Source organism: Rhincodon typus, chromosome 33, assembly GCF_021869965.1.
Source record: "Rhincodon typus isolate 14 chromosome 33, sRhiTyp1.1, whole genome shotgun sequence".
In the NCBI taxonomy this organism is placed as follows: Eukaryota; Metazoa; Chordata; class Chondrichthyes; order Orectolobiformes; family Rhincodontidae; genus Rhincodon; species Rhincodon typus.
In genome coordinates this window covers 24,562,110-24,580,864 of record NC_063364.1, presented here as the reverse complement: position 1 = coordinate 24,580,864, position 18,755 = coordinate 24,562,110, and the positions used below count along the sequence as shown (strand labels likewise).

Genomic DNA, 18,755 nt, shown 5'->3' with positions numbered 1-18,755 from the left:
TCCAGCATCAAATTCTAAAGCTCAAAGATCAATGTTATTTTGTAGTCATAAGTTTACCTGACTACTTTGGACTCATCAGACTCCTTGACTTGACATTAAGTCTTAACCTCATTCTCTGAACTCTGTTTGAATCCAGATTGAATTTTACATTTCATGTCCCACGACTCATTGATGTTGCTACCTCTCATTTTTGACTGGCTTAGTGCTGTTAAAACCCTCATCAGTGTTTGCATGGAAACAGGCCATTTGGCCCATCGAATCCACACAGACCCTCCAAACAGCATCCCACCCCCTATCCTGTCCCAGTAACCCAGCATTTCCCATGACTAATGCACCAAGCCGGCACATCTCTAGACACTATATGCAATTTTAGCATGGCCAATCCATCCAACCTGCACATCTTTGGACTGTGGGAGGAAACCACACAAACAGGAAGAATGTGCTAACTCCACATAGACAGTCACGGAGGGTGGAATTGAACCCAGGTCCCTGCTGCTGTGAGGCAGCAGTGCTAACCACTCAGCCACTGTGCTGCCTTCATGGTTCATTCCTATTGTGGCCTTTTCACTGCGGTCAATTACAATACTTGTAGTCAACTTTCAACCCAGCCCTGTCCAAATACCTGTAGGTGTTGCACACATTTCAGATTTGATCTCTTAAGGAGGTCTAAAGTGATGGTTCTTGATGTAGGTAAGATTCAAACTTTAGAGAAACTGAGGAGAAGAAGCTTTCCCCTAAGTCAATAAACAACGAACACTTAACACGGAGTTTCTCAAATCTCTTTCTCTCCAAGGCTAGAGATGCTGGTGGTTCGATGGTTATCCATGCGTTTGGTGCTTATTTTGGACTTACAATCACGCGTATCCTATACAGGCCAAACTTGGATCAAAGGAAGAATGAGTCTGTTTACCACTCTGACCTCTTTTCTATGATTGGTGAGTGTTTTATCCTTAAGTCTTGAGAATGCTGACAGTTGGTTCTTGGCTCATCAGCAAGGCTACAAAGCGGACCAGAATGGAGTTTGGTGGCGTAGTTCTGGTTGGTTGAGTTTTTGAAAGGGCTATACATTATAGGGAAAGGGAGGGCTGAAGCAGATAAAGTGCTACACTGTTTTGAGGTGCAAAAAATGAATGGGGATGGTGATTTTATCGCAGTGAGGGTGTAGAGAAAAATAAATGTTTGTACTTGTTTGCTGTGGAAACTCTGTTCTTGCTCACTCATTTGTCTTTAATTATTAGCCACCCAGGGGTGGAGGGTTAATCAGTGTATCTTGAAGTACCTTCCTAATATTTCTGTAGGCCTCGCACTAGACATGAAGCAACAACCCTTGGAAGATTCCTATACGTTTAGAAAAGCTGAAAGCCATGACTTTCCAGATCAAACATCAATGACCAAGCTACTGCTTCAATGTGACTGAATTAATAAAATCTTTTCTGTGCTGTTGGACTTCAGGATTACATCCCCTAATTCTTTTTGCTTTGCAAAGTGAAGAAGCCCCAGTGGTATCTTGTATGCCATCCAACAAGGCATTGTTATAGTGTATCATGAACCTGTTGTGACATAATTTGCAGCTATGTTCAATATTCCATCAGTTTTTTCTTACATGAGGCATCAATCCTGCAGGTAAGGTTAGCATTTGTTGCCCATTTCAGAGGGTATCTAAGAGAAAACCAGATTCCTGTTTCTAAAGTCATGTGTAGACCAGACCAGGTAAGAAATGCAAATTTACTTCTCTTAGTAAACTATTTGGGTTTTCCCTGACAATGAAGGATAGTTCTTTGGTTACTGAGACTAATTTTCAATTCCCAAGCTATTATTTGAATGTCATTTTCACCAGCTGCTGTGGTAGGATTTGAACCAGTATTCGCAGTGCAATAGCTTAGCTTCAGGATTACAATACCACCAAAACTCCCTGAAAGTTATTGATAATGTCTTTTATGAAGTATTTATAACAGAGAAACAGACTATTCAGATCAACAGATCCATGACAAAGTTTGTATTTCATCAGAACCTCCTCCTGGGGCGTTCCCCATCACTTCTTCATCTAACTCTATCATCATACATTTCTATTATTATGTCCCTTGAGTGTTTGTTTATATTTTCTTTAAATCACGAGGACTTGGAAGAAGGAGTAGATCACTCAGTCCTTTGAGTCTGTTACACAGGTCATCAAATCACCTATGCTATTTCCCTGAACTATTCCCTGTGGTTGTGAGTTCCACATTCTAGCGCAAACATAAAACTTCCCTGTTTCTCATTACAACCTTTGAGACATGATTCCCAGCGTATTGCTTGCTTTTTCTAGTCTTAGTAAGTTGTATTTTGTTTCTTCAATTGTGCATTTGTAGCTCCAGATCTTTCTGCTCCTTCACCCCATTTGTTTTCCAAGGAGCACAGGACCTTCTTATTATTTCCAACATAAAGTAGCTAAAGGGGGTACAGCCTGAAATGCCAAAAATATAATGACCTGGATTTTGCCGTCAGTCGTGAAAACACTGCACATCATGCTGACCTCAAAGAAAGTTTCCTAAAGAGAGTCTCATGATCTCCAGGGTGTGGTTTTCCCCTAAATGTGACTTAATTTTATTCTACTGTCAAGGGAATCCAGGTGTTCATCAATATGACATTGTCAAGCAGGTTAAGCAGCCTTTTCTCATACACCACAGCAAGACATAAGATTAATTAATTATATTTCACTTTTTCAGCAATATAAATATTGGGGTATTAGAGGCTGAACCATCATAAATTAATAAATTAACCTAGAATTTTACTCGAAATAGGAGCATATAAAATTAGTTTTTCAGGGCCAAAGAGTTTTTTCAACAATAGTTATGACTTAGAATACTGCTGTCAGCATTTTGCTTCATTAACCAGAACAGAGGGAGGTTTTTAACAGTGATATTATTGTGTAAGAGGGGAATTTCTTGTCAGCTCAGTGATTTCTAATTGATTGCAGTTATTTAGATTTTCACATTGTTTTGGAGCAGTAATGATGACAAATATTGACAGTTCCACTGTACCCACTACTGCAACTTCCTTCACTGATGTAATGGCGAATTTAAGAACTTTCAAAGAGGAAAGGAAACTCCAATGAAGCAGAATGTATGGTCCAGAAGCCCACACCTCAAGAAGAAATTTTAATCATCGATACTGTTCAATCTCTCTAATCACTCTTTTAATGCAACTCAGTTGGATCTCCATAAAGAGAAGATTTTCCTCTTGATGCATAATGCAAAGGTTAGATGAACTGAAAGATTTTGTTGACAACTTGGGCAATCTGTAATTAATTTACATGACCAATGAATGCCTCTGACGTGTTAACTAGTGTTCAGCTCAAAGTACAAAAGGGCTTTGTCCATCAGTTTTGATGAAGTCCCGAGTTACCAATTGAAAATCTTGGGCTGGCTTTTTTTTATATATGGATGTCAGAGGTTCCACTGCTAGTTTGAAAGTGTGGTGATGTGGGATTGGCGAGGGGGGAGACACCTTTTTGATGGACAGTGGTACACTGCGGTGTAGTTTGCTGGCATAGCCTTTTTGTTTATTCACTTGTGGGGTGTGGATGTGTGACTGTCACTGGCTGGCCAGTATTTCTTGCCCAGCCCTAGTTGCATTTGACAAGATACTGATGGGCTTCTTGAACCACTGCAGTCCATGTATTGACCCACGATGTCTTTATGGAGGTAATTCCAGAATTTTGACCCAGTGACACTGAAGAAATGGCAAAGGTATTCCTGAGTCAGGATGGTAAGTGAAATGGAGGGGAACAGGCAGGTGGTGGTGTTCCCACCTGCTGCCCTTGTCCTTCGAGATGGAAGTGGTGGTGGGTTTGGAAAGTGCTGTTGAGGATCTTTGGTGAATATCTGTAGTGTATCTTGTACATAACACACATTGCTGCTACTGACCATCGATGGTACATTGACTAATGTTTATGAATGTAGTGTCATTCAGGCATGCTGCTTCATCCTTGGATGGTGTTAAGCTTCTTGAGTGTTGTTAGAGCTGTACTCATCCAGGCAAGTGTGGTATGTTTTGTCCAACTCCTGACTTGTGTCTTGTAGATGGTGGACAGGCTTTGGAATGTCAGGAGGTGAGTTACTTGCTGCAGTTTCCCCAGCAACTGGACTGCTTTTGTAGCCACTCTGTTTATGTGGTGAATGTTCAGTTTCCGGTCAATGGCAATTCACAGGATGTTGATTGTGGAGGATTTAGTGATGGTTATGCCATTGAAAATCAAGGGATGATGATTAGATTGTCTCTTATTGGAGATGACATTTGTGCAATGTGAATGTTACTTGCCACTTTTCAGCCCAAGCCTGGTTATTGCCTAGGTCGTGTTGCATTTGGATATGGACTACTTCAGTTTCTGAGGAGTCATGAGTGGAGCTGAATATTGTGCAAATCTTCAGTGAACATTCCCACATCTGTCCTAATGATGGAGGGAAGGTTATTGATGAAACAGCTAAGATGGTTGGACCTAGGACACTACCCTGAGGAAGTCTTACAGAGATGTCCTGGGGCTGAGATGACTGACCTCCAACAATCACAGCCATCTTCCAAAGTGCCAGGTATGACTCCAACCATTGGAGACATTTCCCCCTGACACACATTGGCTTCAGTTTTGCTCGGGTTCCTTGATGCCATACTTGGTCAAATATGGCCATGATATCAGGGACAGTCACTCTGACCACACCTCTGAATTCACCTGTTTTGCGTATGTTTGAACCAAGGTTGTATTGAGGTCTGGAATTGTGTGGTCCTGCTGGATCCCAAACTGGGTGTCATTGAGCAGGTTATTACTGAGCAGATGCTGCTTGATACCACTGTTGACAATACCTTCCATTCACTTTACTGCTGATGGAGAATTGATTAATGGGGTGGTAATTGGCTGGGTTGGATTTGTCCTGCTTTTGTGTACAGGGTATACATAGGCAATTTTCCACATTGTCAGGTAGATGCCAGTGTTGTAACTGTACTGGAACAGCTTGGATAGAGATGCGGCGAGTTCTGGAACACAGGTTTTTAGTATTATGGCTGGAATATTGTCAGGGCCCACAGCCTTTGCAGTATCCAGGGCATATTTCTGTGCCGCATATCCCCTGTTATTTCTGTAAAAAGTCAGCCATCATCTTTCTCACCCAATTCATCTTCAAAAGGCTGGTAAAATTCAGCCCCGCTTATCTGTTACTGTAAGGTTCAGGTGAGAAACATCCCTGGCTTTATTGCTTTTAGGTTAAAGCACAGACGTTGATCTGCAATTACCAACTCTGTAAGTCAGAAGAAAACATGAATAATTTTCAGGTATCAATTCAACATGAGAACCACTAGTTATGCCTAAATAACCACAAGATGTCCACTGGAATCTCAGAAACCATAGCTGTATACCTCATCTCTGTGCAAGTTCTCAGTTTGGACTGAAGAATTAATCACTAAGCCCTACCAAATGAGTTTACCATGTTAGCAAATAGGGTGAATGACCTCAAATCAAATCCCCAAGTTTGGTTATGGTCTGGTTAGAAATTGGTGACTAGTTCATTAAATTAGATGAAGTTCGGCAATCCCAAATCCTTACAAATAGAATAAAACCACAGGATTCCATTGGTTTAAGCAACCAAACATAAGCATTACTATAATGATCAAAGTAAAATAACTTGCGGTGTCCATCTTATACTCTAACATCCAACATTAGCCTGAGGCAAATATGAATTAACAAGCAGACTGTTATCAAATGCAATGCCCTGCACATTAAATGATAGGCGTGACCTCACATTTGTTAGCAAATCAGCAAAAGGTCAGTGATAACTGAATTACAACAATTTTTTGAATGCTTACTCATCATTCAGAAGGATTTCCACTCGAAGGTTCCACTCTTGAAGGTTCCATTTCTGAACACCTTCCACAAACTCCCTGTCTTGGAGTCCCTGAACATCTGTGCACCTCCTGGTGGTTTAACTTCATCTTTCCAGACTGGTTGCCAAGACTGAGTCACCAATTCCTGAGTTTCCCCAGGGAACCATTCATGGTCCCACTCATCTGGAGCCAGTACAAGGTATCGTTTTGCTGCCTGGAACCTCTCTGATCCTCTACCAGTCGTCTCTTCTGAGTAGTGGCTTTACTCTTCTGTGTCACCACCCTCCCCTCTGTGTTGCTTGTTATCTTTTTTGCACATGACTCTGGATACCTGCCTGCCACCTCTTCTGCTGATTCCTTTTTTATTGGGCCTAGACTGGGTCCCACAACTTCTGGTTTTCACACGATACCAGTGTATTACTGATGTACCAGGTTACTAATCGCTTTAAATGTATGTAAGTAAAGAAAATATTCCTTAAAGTGGGAATGACTGGAAATCTTATGAATGGGCCAAGATTCCTGGCCTGTTGAGGAATCAGCCTTCACCTGAGAAACCAACATCAGAGAATCAAGTAAGTTAGTTCTGTAACAGGGCTGGAAAAGTTTATTTCAAATGTAGGCAGTTGGCAGCTATGTTCGTATAGCTTGGCACTAGGAACATGGGAACACAGAAACAGGAGTCAGCCATTTGCTCGTTTTGAGCCTGATTCACCTTTCAGTAAGATCCTGGTTGATAAAGTTGTGGTTTAAAATCCACCTTCCTGCCTCCACACCCTCCACCGATAACCCCTGTCTCTCTTGACAACTGAAGTTCCATCTAACCTTGCCTTGAATAAATTCAATGACCCACACTCAGGTGCCAGCCCTGCTTACAACAGCCTCCCCAATTGCTTGAGCAAAGCAGCAGTGTAAACATGACTTATAATGAGTTTCAGTGACTTGCTTTTAAAAGTACAGCAATTCCTCCCTCAGTCCAGTGCTGTAAAACGATCCTTTTTTCATTTCTGTTCACAATCAAAATATAGAAAAAAAGGTAGAGACAGTCTTTACTTGCCTCCGTCCTTATAAAATGAAATGTAATTTCAAAACGATGTTTCATCACACAATATGTGATGCAGAAAACACAAAACATGAGACTTACATCTATTCATCCTTCATCTCACTTATACAGCCTTAGCATTTCTTAAGTCTTTACTGTATTCCATCATCTTATAGTTGGGACAATGCATCTGTAATTATATTATCTTTTCCACCAATGTGAATAATCTTTACAATAAATAGTTGCAACAAAAGATTCCATCTAAATACTCTCGCATTTTGTGTTGTAAACTCTTCAATGAATGCCACTGGATTATGATGGTGCAGATTAATATTTCTCTGTTGCCATGTAGTGCATAGACATCAAAGTGCTGAAGAGCCAATAATAATTCCAAAGTCTTCTCTTCCACAGTAGAATGCTTCTCCTGAAACTGTTTAGTCTATTAACGAAGTACCCATTGATTTCTCTATTCCTTACTCATCACCTTGAATCAATACTGCACCCATCCCCAAGTCACTAGCATCAATCACCATTTTGAAAGGTCTGGAAAAAATCAAGGGTGGCCAACACCAGTTCATTTATCAGGACTACCTTCAGCTTCCCAACGGCAGCTTCACATTCTGACTGGGCCATTTTTACATGCTCCTTCAACAAATATATCACAGGTACAACTAATATGCTGAAATTGTGTACAAATTTCCAATAAACCCCATACATTGCTAAAAGTCCCAGGATTTTCACCTAAGCATGTTTATCTGGGCTCAACTAACAAGGATGCTGTTTATTGGCACTGACACTCGTGCATCCACATTATGCCTAGCTGCTGTAATACGTACAGGTGTATCTTTACAGATTATTTTTGGAGTCAACTTAGAAGATCCTACCATTGTTCTTTCTCTAAAAATGAGTACACACTGTCTAACTGCCCCAGTATTTCTGTGTTAGCTAATCAATTTGTATGGCGTTTATTTTGAAAATGCCTACCTCTCCTTCCAACTCATTCTTATCGTCTCTGTCTCCTTCCCTGCTCTTATTACCTGACACACTAGCTCCTTTCTTATGGAACAATAGCTTTTCAACATGTTTATGTGACATAAGACGACTCTTCTTCCTACAGTAAGTGATAATGATCAGATAAGTCATTTTACTCACCCTCCTAACTACTTTGTATGAACCACTGAATTTCACTTTCAGAAATTCATCCTATAAAAGCAACAATACCAATACCCAATCTCCCATTTGAAACTTTTTAATTGCATCGGCCCATACTTTCATATTCACTTGTGAAACTTCCAAATGTAGTACTATAAGTTATGCCTCTAGAGTTTGATACATCTCAGCAAGGTTCATACTATTAAAGTTGGATGGCCTCCAATTAAAAGCAGACCCTGCCATGTTCTTTGGTACTGTGGGAGGAAATTTTCAGGCATCTTTATGTTGCATGTAGTTTTTTTGTGGAATAGGAGTAGGAAATTTGAAAATATTGTCATTTAAAGGCTTAAAGCAGAATTAAATATTGTAAATGAGACTTGAAGAGCTTTTCAATAAAGAGGATTGGAGATGAGACAGATTAAGTCAGGATAACTTTGAATCAAGTCTTAACTAGAGAATAGTAATAGGATCCTGATAAATTGAAATAGATCCTCACAAAGGGAAGACGCTACAATTAAGTAGGAGGCAGATCAGCTGACAAGTTTAATTGGGTTACACATACAAGCCAGACCAGGTGCAAGTTATGATGTGTTAGAATTGAGAACCATGTTGAAACATGTTATTGTTGCAGAAGTGCTGAAGGCAAATTAGACATTTAAAAAAAATCAACTCAGATACTTCCGTTAGTGTCGATTAAGTGGTGAGGGTTGGATTGGGTGACATAGGGAGTGTCAGTGGGGGTGAAATGGTTTGGGATCTTTGGGAATTCTGGTTCATGGAGTAGCTGACATGGGTCTGCAGTTTCTAAGGGATCCGTGAGGAGGTGCAGTTGTGGAGGGGTAATAGTGAGTCAGGAGGTCAGTTTAATAGTTAGCCAGGAGTCAGACTAGGTGTTTAATCCTTTAATTTTTCCTGGGTAATGGTTAAGTTCAATTAAGTCAGAATTCTCTGAATTCTATGACTCTAAAAGATTTTTTGGAGGATTCTGGATGAAAGAGAATTGCCCTTCAGAAGATTCAATTTCCTGAGCAATTTTCACAGAGTCAGCCAATTCCACATGGTCCCGAGAGGCACTCCAGTCTACACTGCTCCAACAATTTTCCAGCGACTGGAGTATTAGAGCCATTAAGTTTAGAGCAATGTACACTCAGCTTTCCATCCCTTGATGATCCAGAAACAATGAGAATTAGTTCAACAAACATGCCAATCTTACGAATGGTTTTTCAAATACAGCTGTATTCATGTTTTATTATTGGGAAGAAATGGTAAATGTTGTCCATTAGATTGGAAATTGAAGAATTTTTTTTTTAAAAAGTGTATTTAAAAGCACTTCAGTTACAGAGGCACTTATGCTGGTAGAAGCAACCAATATGGCTATGCATTTATCTAGCATTTTAAAGGAAGTCTATAGAGGGCCAATCAGGAAAAATGTGAGTATAGAAAGCTACATTGATACTTGTTACCCTGGCATATTGTCCACTCAAAGTGTTTTAAACAAAGGACATTTCAAAAGTAAAATAGGTTGACCTAATTAATCAGCTTCTGCATTGCTTTACAAGAAGAGATGCTTATTTTAAAAAAAATTGTGGAAGTTCTTGAACTGGGACAAATGCCTTACATTCTAACCAGTTGTAAGAATAAAGAATGATTCATGTTGTAACCTTATTAATTTTTTAAGCTGTGGTAGAATATAGGGTTTGTTAAAGACTGCATAATAATGCAATTTATCATATTATTAAAAATTACAAGAGAACTGTGGATCTGGAAATCAGAAACAAAACAGAAATTGCTGGAAAGAGTCAGCAGGTCTGGCAGCATCAGTGGAGAGACATCAGAGTTTAATGATTTAAAGGAATCAGACCTGCTGATATTTTCCAGCATACAATATATTATCATTTTATATATTTTCTCATTAAAAGAGAGAAAGCTGCAAGAAACCTTACTGTCGTGTTTGTACGAGTGTTTAATTCTGTTAATAGGGTGCTAAATACCTAAGAATTAAAGTTAACAAGGCAAGCAGGTTTTTGTGAACTAATCAGGTCTTGTGATGCAGTGTTAGTGTCCCTAGCTCTGAGCCAAAAGAAACGGGTTCATTTCCCATCTACCTGAGAAGTGTGTCATAAAATGTCTGAACGAGTTGATTAAAAATAATTATTAAAATACACGTAAAGAAGAGTCAGCAGAAGGTTGGTTGAAATAAAACTTTTACTAGAAAGTAGACTTTGTCTAAAAGCTTTTAAGTTTTAATGCACAACAAGGGGGACATTTTGCTCAGGGTTGACAAGGGCTTTTGCTCTCCCCCGCAGGAACTCTCTATCTCTGGATGTTCTGGCCCAGCTTCAACTCAGCAATTTCAAACCACGGGGATGCCCAGCATCGTGGTGTCATCAACACCTATTGCTCACTGGCGGCAAGTGTCCTCACTACCATTGCCATTTCCAGCGTCTTTGAGAAGAAGGGCAAAATTAACATGGTAAGAAAGCACCTTACTGGGCAGAAACAGAAGTTGCTGGAGAAACTCAGCAGGTCTGGCAGCATCTGTGAAAATAGAAGCAGAGGTAGTGTTTTGAGTCCCATGTGACTCCTCTTTGGGATTGGGACTGAATCTTACTAGACCTCACCTGTGCCACTTTATTGAAACTGTTGGCGTGTCACTAACCTTCCACCTCCAGGCACGGGCAGGGCCAGAAATCACGGGTCCTATTGTTGTTCCTGCTGCAGGGCTTATGACCCTGCCCCTCGCCCTCGATGTAACACAGTGCGCCTCCTAGAGCCCCTACCCCCTGTTATTACACTCTGACAAACACCCTTCTATAGTCATGTTCAATTCTAGCTCAGGCCAATGGAATGACACACTCCTCTCCCTGGTAACTTATCAACTCCAACATTTCTCAATCTATCCCACTACAGTTGAGCTGAAGCATATCACTGAGCAAAGCGACTGAAATGGGAAGATATAGTTAAGGTGCAGATCAGCTAAGATGCAATTCAATGGTCAAAGAGGCTCAAGGTGCTGGATGAGCTCCTCTTATTCCAATGAATTGAAACTGGAATAAGGAAAAGGGAGGTGTACTGCCTATTTAATCATAGCTAGGGGTGGGAGCGAGAGGGTAGGTAGAAGATGGGACAGGGAGGAGAGAGGGGCTATTCAGCGAGTATTTCCTGATCATTATCCCAAACCCTACATAAAAGTAATTGTGTACCTGCATGTGTACCACTGTGAGCGTGTGTGTGTGTGTGTGTGTGTGTGTGTATACCTGTCCAAGTGTGTAAATGCATATGGTTACAAATGTGTGCATGCACATATGTCCAGAATGATGTGCATGTATGCTTGTACGCATGGGCTTTTTGGTGGCTGTGTGTTATATGGGCTTGTATGTCTATGTAAGTGTGTGTATGTGCATGTGCACACAGGTGTACAATGCACATGCACATAGACACACTTACGTGGGCACACTAGCATGTATATACACACCCTCCCCAATGTCTATGTGCGTGTGCATTGTGCAAGTGTGCATGCATACTTAAGTGACCAGGCATGGACAGGATGACTGAAAGGTTGGCCAAAATGGGTGTCAGCACTGAGCCACGAAGAATCCCTAATTGTGGGGATTCTGTGTTGTTTGCCTTGCCAGGTTCACGTTCAGAACGGGACGCTTGCTGGAGGGGTAGCTCTTGGCACAGCTGCGGAAATGATGCTCACTCCCTATGGATCACTGATTGTTGGAGCTCTGTCAGGAACTATTTCAACATTAGGCTTCATCTTCCTCTCGGTGAGTTCCTATATCTCAGCTTCACTAGCGGGGCTGTAGGATTAGTTGTAATGACATTTTTAAAAAAGAAATTGGCAAGGCCTATGTTGAAATTGATCAAAACTCCTCATTTTGTGGGACAGCGAATTCACATTTGAGCTGGATACTGAAATTGCTCTGAAATGCTGTTGGATAAATCTTTTGCTGCTCTCAGACTAGAAAAAGCCTCAACACCTGCAAGCATTGTGTTCATTTCCATGTTCAAACTCCATGGCCTGAGATGACATTGGCGCATGTGAAATTTATAACAAAGTTCTTGCAAGATCTAATGGTGTGATTTTCTGTTTCAAGCCACTCCTGGAGAAATACCTTAAGATACAAGATACCTGTGGCATCCACAACCTGCATGGTATTCCGGGCGTGATTGGAGCTATTGTGGGAGCTGTCACTGCTGCAGCTGCAACTGAAGGAGTGTATAGCAGAGAAGGGTAGGTGAAGCAGACAGCACTGTAATAAGGGAGGCATCTAGTAAACAAGGATATGTTGATGTGATCAGCATGTGATTCAGTAGAATCACTCAGCCCCTATGCACTGTGCTTTGTATAATTGCATGGATCTCAGAAATGCACAACATCTTTAAGACAGCTAGAGGAATCATGGCATGTGACACTTTAATATAAAAAGTCATCTTAGTCTCTGTGGAGTTAGCAAGCAGAGAAGCTGCAAACAGTCAACTATGTACGAAATGTCATTCTGATCCACCTAAGCATATAACATAATCCTTATGTGGAAGTCTGAGATTTCATATTAGTGGTTGTAGTTAGCTATTAATAAACTTCTGGATATCTGTCTCAATAGGAACCAAAATCTCTGTGGTATATGTTATGTATGATGACATACAGAAAGTCTCATTGATGTTTCAAGTCCAATATGACTTTTCCTTGTACCTGGTATTCACAATATTATCATTAGACAAATAGATTTACTATTCCCTTCCATACTAACCAATTATTCAAAGTTAAGTAAAAGTGAAATGCTGCAGATGCTGGAATTATGAAATAAAAATATCAAGAGTTCAACAGATCAGCAACATCTATGGGGAGTTAACCCTTCAAATTGATTATGAACCTTCTTCAGAGCAGAAAAAGAATTTCACAGTGTCATGTTTGACTTGAGCCATTAATTTTGTCTGTCTCTATGTCTCTCTCTCTCTCTTCTCTCTGTCCCTCTCGCTGTTACTGTCTCCATAGATACTGCCAGATCTGCTTAGTATTTCTATCACATTCTGTTTTTATTTAAACACAGGCCTGCCTGCAAGAAGACTTTTGCTTTTCACCATGACACACTGGTTAATGCATGACATGTGACTACAATACTGGGGCCGTAACTCCTATCCCTGATCCAATGTATGCAGTAGAAAGACCCCAGGTTCTTCCTGTTCTGGAGCTATTTGTGTTTGGAATCTGTATCATATTGTGACCAATCTGTTTCCCCCTCTTCAGGTTGATTGATGCTTTTGGTTTCGTGGACGGATTTGCAGATCGGACGCCCAGTGTCCAGGGAGGGTTTCAGGCTGCGGCGCTGTGTGTCACTCTCCTTCTGAGTGTGGGCGGGGGAGCTGTTGTAGGTGAGTAGCCTAGACCCTGATCTTAGGCAATGAAGCAGAATGGAATGCAACAGCCAGTAAACATGTTTAATTAATGGGAGGAGATTGAGTCATGAAGCTCATGAAAACTAGGAGCAGGAGTAGGCCATTGTGACCTTCAAGCCTGCTTGGCCATTTAACATGATCATGGCTGATCCTCTATTTCAATGTCATATTCCGTTCTCTTTTTACCTCCCATTGTCTAGATATGTACTGGAGTGGTGACTGTTCCAGAGGATTATCTGACCTAAATGTTTTCAAACCTTTCAGAAAACGAAATAATCCCGTATGCCACTATTTTAAAATCTAAGCTGTATAAATTACATTAGTATTTACACATCATACACATTTCATCACAAAAGGATAATGGAGGGAGGTGGTTGCCAGGGATCTGGGGAGTTTAACTGCTCAGGGGAACTGTAGTTGAGTTGTGTGTGTGTATGTGTGTGTGTGTGTGTGCGCGCGCGCACGCGTGCATGTGTGTATGGTGAGTTGAAGAGTTAGCTTAATAGTTATCCAGGAATTAGGTAAGATTTTCAACCATCCAACTTTCCCTCAGTAATGATCAACTGAAGCATTTCCCAAGGAGTCTATAGTATCTGGAATTCTACAAGGTCCTGATGCGTAACTGGAGAATGGGCTACTCCAAGGATTATCTGACCATCAGAATATCTGGACTCGAGTGTTTTGCTCATCAGTGATCTTTTTAATCATCAGAACTTCAGGATGGCATTTGAATTTATTTTCAGCATATTTTTGTGTGATTGTTAGCGACAGAGAGGGTAGATTTAGCAGACATTTTTCATTAAAGGTCTGCACCTTTAAGAAATCGCGACTGAGTTTCTGAAGCTGTGATCGGAACGAAAAGGCTGGACTTTGCCTACCACCTAGTGGTGTTAATATATTATTACATATTAGAGTACCTATGAAAATCTAGAAGAAACTTGATTATAGTTTACTTTAATCTGAAAGAAAGAATAAAATTTGTTGTTTTTCTGCATGAGATCAGATATTCCAATGTTTGGAATAGTAGCTTCCATTAAAGTATTACAAGTAGCAGTAACATTGATTTGACAAGTTTGATTTTGGATATAAAAGCCCACCTGATCTCATTCATCCTTATACCAAACCTACTGTCTTCCCATTACTGCCTATAGCTCTATATAGATTCAACCACCCTTCCTGGCAACCAGCTTCAGCTCTTGTTTCTCACTATGTGCAAAGAAATTCTCCATGCCCCTAAATGTACTGTACCCATTCTGGAGCCTGTGTTCTCTTCTTAGTGGTTAATGAGGTTGCTATAATTAGAGATTGTTAGGTTGACAATCTAGAGAGATAGGTCCAAATAGGCTAAGGAAGCCCCTTTGCTTAATTTTTAAAAACATGTTGGTCCATTCCTTTATTGCCACATGAATAGTCCCTCTTGACAATCCCCTACATAATTTTATCAAGCGTTCTTGTGGTGCAGTGATAGTGTCCCTGTCTCTGAGCCAAGAGACCGCAACATGAATTCCACCTGCTCGAGAGGTGTGTATTAACATCTCTTGATTAGAAAATATTTGTGCAGATTTATCATCCCAGGAAAGTAAAATAGTTTAAAATCAGTTTAAAAGTCACTCATCAATGTTGACGATTCCTTTCTCCAAAGGTTTTATTCTCAAGTTGCCATTCTGGGGCGATCCATCAGATGAAAACTGCTTTGAAGATGAGGTGTACTGGGAGGTAAGTTCAAGAGCGTGTTTACGGTAATGGCATAACTAGAGCTGTGACTCCTCGTCAATGATACCAGGATCTGTATCTTCTTTTACTTCACATGGCTTGGCACACCAGAAAAGTAGGCCATTCATCCCATTATGTCTGCAGCAACTCCCTGTAAATCAATCCACTTAGTCCCCATAGCCATAATTTTGGAACTGAGCATATTTAAAAGATAGATTTACTTCTTGCCATATTGGCATCTGTCAGAGTTAATCAGTGCATCTGTTAAAACCTTAACTGGGAATGTCTGTTTATATGTCATTTTGGTAAATGGATCTAGTTAATACCCTGCATAAGTTAAGAATCTTCTTCACTAATATTATGTATCAATTCATATTACAGAGGTTTCTGTTTATTGAATCATTTACTATGTAACTAGCTGCTCACCATAGTCAGAGTGTCTCATTTGTAGAATTCAAATAGTCTCCTACTGTGGTTCCTTCTTTCCTAAGACATTGAAATCCCTCGAATTCCCTAAATGTCACTCAGGCTCTCCTTCATCCTGCATTCTATGTGCTTCGACCCAACATCAGCTAAGTACAACTTCTTGACTTCCCTCCTGCTCTTCTTAACCTTATACTGTTATAAAGCTGAGAACAGTTGTTCTCAGAGAACAGGAAATCAGTCGGCCCATCTGTCTTACTGTTCCCTGTTCCCAATTTAAAGCTTTATGCCTTGATTGAGTAAATGATAAGAAACTACTCCCAGCAGTAGAAGAATTTGTCATCAGAAGACCTGTGGCCGGGGTTGATTGGCAAAAAAAGCAGAGGCCATGTAAAGCAACTTTTTTTAACACAATGGAAAATGACACACCAGACATTCCCTAAGAATAGCCTGTGAACTAAGAATTTGTAAAATTTCATGTATAATGCTCTTCAATTTTCATGTCTTTCTTTTTAATGATAATCAACAGCACAGTTTCATGTTGTAAACAAAATAGAAAGCAATTATAAAGAAATTCTTGTAAACGTAAGCCATTCCCATCCAAATGGCTGTTCACAAAATAAAGAAAGATCACTGTACCCACAAAGCCTATTCTGTCTACTGTCCATGTATGCACCATCTGATAATGAAATTTAATCATTCAGTCTAACCTCCTTCCACACCTCGTGAGCTTGATATTTACCAATAATTCACCTGGTGGTCAGTAAATAAAAACCTGCAAGTGTTTGAAGCAAATGTTGCTTTGCCAATGAAGTGAAATTTCTTCAACAAAGGCTGTTTGGGTCATGATGGTTTTGTATCTGTGATGTAATTAACTCTTGGCACCATCTATGAATCTCTAGGTGCCAACAGAAGAAGAAGCTGCATTGCACAGTGTTCATTTTGAAAACAACCAACTTAAGAAGCCTACTTCAAATGGAGATCCTCAACAATGAGGTGAGCTATATGTTCCATGCCAGAAAACCAGTCGACGAAGGATAGAATTGGAGCCAATCTTCACACACTTCAACATTTATTAACAAAATTACATACTACAAGCATTTATCTCCTAATCCAATAATCACAGTTCCACTCTTTGTCTATTTATAGAGATACAAGTGAATCATCAGCTTATACCAAGTTCCTGCACACAATGAAATAAAATGAGCATTCAATTAATCCTGTGTCTCATTCAGGAAGTATTAATGGGTGGTTTATGAAGCTGATACATCAATGTGTCATATTGAGTTCTGGATTACTAACTACTGTCAGTTTGTGGTTGGGTAGTTCATTGCCACCAATCCCCCTTAATATTCTTTTAAACTTTATGTTAACAAAAATGGTTAGGGCTGAGTCAAAGGACCTATCTAATTATCAATTGTACAGGATAGACTAATGGTGAATCTTAACAAGAGAAGGAACATGTCTTACATAATGAGACAGTTTATTAGTAAGAGAACAAAAGGTACAAATTACATTGACTAGTTAAGTTTAGTTACGTAAGACTATTAGGATCTTGTGCTAGACTGCCCAAGTTTCCACTCAAAGTCTGTCCCACATCATCTTCAGATTTCTGAAGAAGGGTCTAGGCCCGAAACGTCAGCCTTCCTGCTCCTCTGATGGTGTTTGGCCTGCTGTGTTCATCCAGCTCTAAACCTTGTTATCTCAGATTCTCCAGCATCTGCAGTTCCTACTATCTCTCCCCCCACATCATCACATTGGTTAAGACTTAATGCAGCTTCACATTAACTCTTTCAGAAACTTCAGTTTATATAGCTTAGTGTAGCACTAAGATAGCTACCTTCCTTGACTAAACATGTCATCATACAGGGAATACAAGTTCAAATTTCACCATGGCAATTTGAGAATTTAATATTATAATTTGTCATAAAAGTCTGAAAAAAGACAAAGCGACCATGAAGCTACCAGAATATCATGAATAACCCAACTGGCTAATATTCTGTAGGGTAAGAAATCTGCCTTTCCTACCCAGTCTGTTCTATATGTGACTCCAAACTGCAGTAATGTGATTGATTCCTAGCTGTTCTCAAGGAGCTATAGGAGCGAGAGATGTATATTGATTGTACCAATGATGCCAACATCCTGACAATGGATTTTCATAAAACAGGATTAGAAACATGATCATACTTGCAGTCTTTAGTAGAGAGAAATAGGGAGATAAAAACAACTTGTATTTACATTGTGCCTGTCATATAACATTGCAAGGCACTTCACAGGAGCATTATGAAATAAAGTGTGATGCAAAGGCACATAAGGAGAAAAGCAAGCTCGAGAGGCAGCAAGGATTAAGGAAGCAATTCCAGAGTTTAGAGACTAGGCAGCTGTAGGCACAGCCACCAGTGATGGAGTGATTAGAGTTGGGAGTACACAAGAGGTCAGAATTGGAGGAGTACAGAGATCTCGGACTTTATAGAATTGGAGGAGGTTACAGAGATAGAGAGGAATGAAGCCTTGGAGAAATTTGGAAACAAGGATGAGAATTTCTGATATTGCTTGACAAGGAGTGAGAGTAGGTCAGTGAACACAAGGGAGTAGGACCTGGCTTTGATTTAAGACATGGGCATCAGAGTGTTAGGTAACCTCATGTTTATGGAGGGTAGAATGTGCTGTGCAAGACCAGTCAGGAGTTCATTGGAATAGTCAATTTGAGAAATAATCAAGGCATGGATGAGGGGTAAATATGAAAGAAACAAATTTCTTTAAAAAATTAACATGGAAAGTTACTGATTATTTTTAATTAACAGTAGATGTGAAGGAACAGCAAATGATTTGTCTGGGTGTTATTTTTTGCAGGGTTGTTTTGAGTTAATGACTGCTCGGTGATGTAACTGTCAAGAAAGAGGTACAGAGGAACCCTGAGATCCAAGCTTGACCTTGCCAACTTGTTCATTGTGGCATGGCACCAGAATCTTTCCTGCCATTCGTTCTGGCTTTTAAATAAAATAAAAGGAACATTGGGCTTTCCTAGCTGAGCTGATCCCTCAGGCAATCATTCAGATGCTAAAGCTGAAAACCACCTTTAGCTGAGACAACCAGGTGCAGAGCTGGATGAACACAGCAGGCCGAGCAGAAAGGCTGACGTTTCGGGCCTAGACCCTTCATCAGAAGGGTCTAG

General features: G+C 40.2%; 1 protein-coding gene across 2 annotated transcripts in view; it reads left to right on the top strand.

The window, feature by feature from the left end:
- The window catches only part of LOC109930377 (ammonium transporter Rh type C), a 33,818-nt gene that overhangs the window by 7,901 nt on the left and 7,162 nt on the right, over window positions 1-18,755 (top strand). For both annotated transcript variants that reach the window (XM_048616088.1, XM_020529892.2), the window contains exons 4-10: window positions 794-935; window positions 10,348-10,514; window positions 11,677-11,814; window positions 12,145-12,281; window positions 13,296-13,420; window positions 15,087-15,160; window positions 16,483-16,576. In XM_048616088.1, coding sequence (XP_048472045.1) covers window positions 794-935; window positions 10,348-10,514; window positions 11,677-11,814; window positions 12,145-12,281; window positions 13,296-13,420; window positions 15,087-15,160; window positions 16,483-16,575 — 876 coding nt within the window. In that variant the 3' untranslated portion in view covers window position 16,576. The remainder of the gene's footprint in view (window positions 1-793; window positions 936-10,347; window positions 10,515-11,676; window positions 11,815-12,144; window positions 12,282-13,295; window positions 13,421-15,086; window positions 15,161-16,482; window positions 16,577-18,755) is intronic.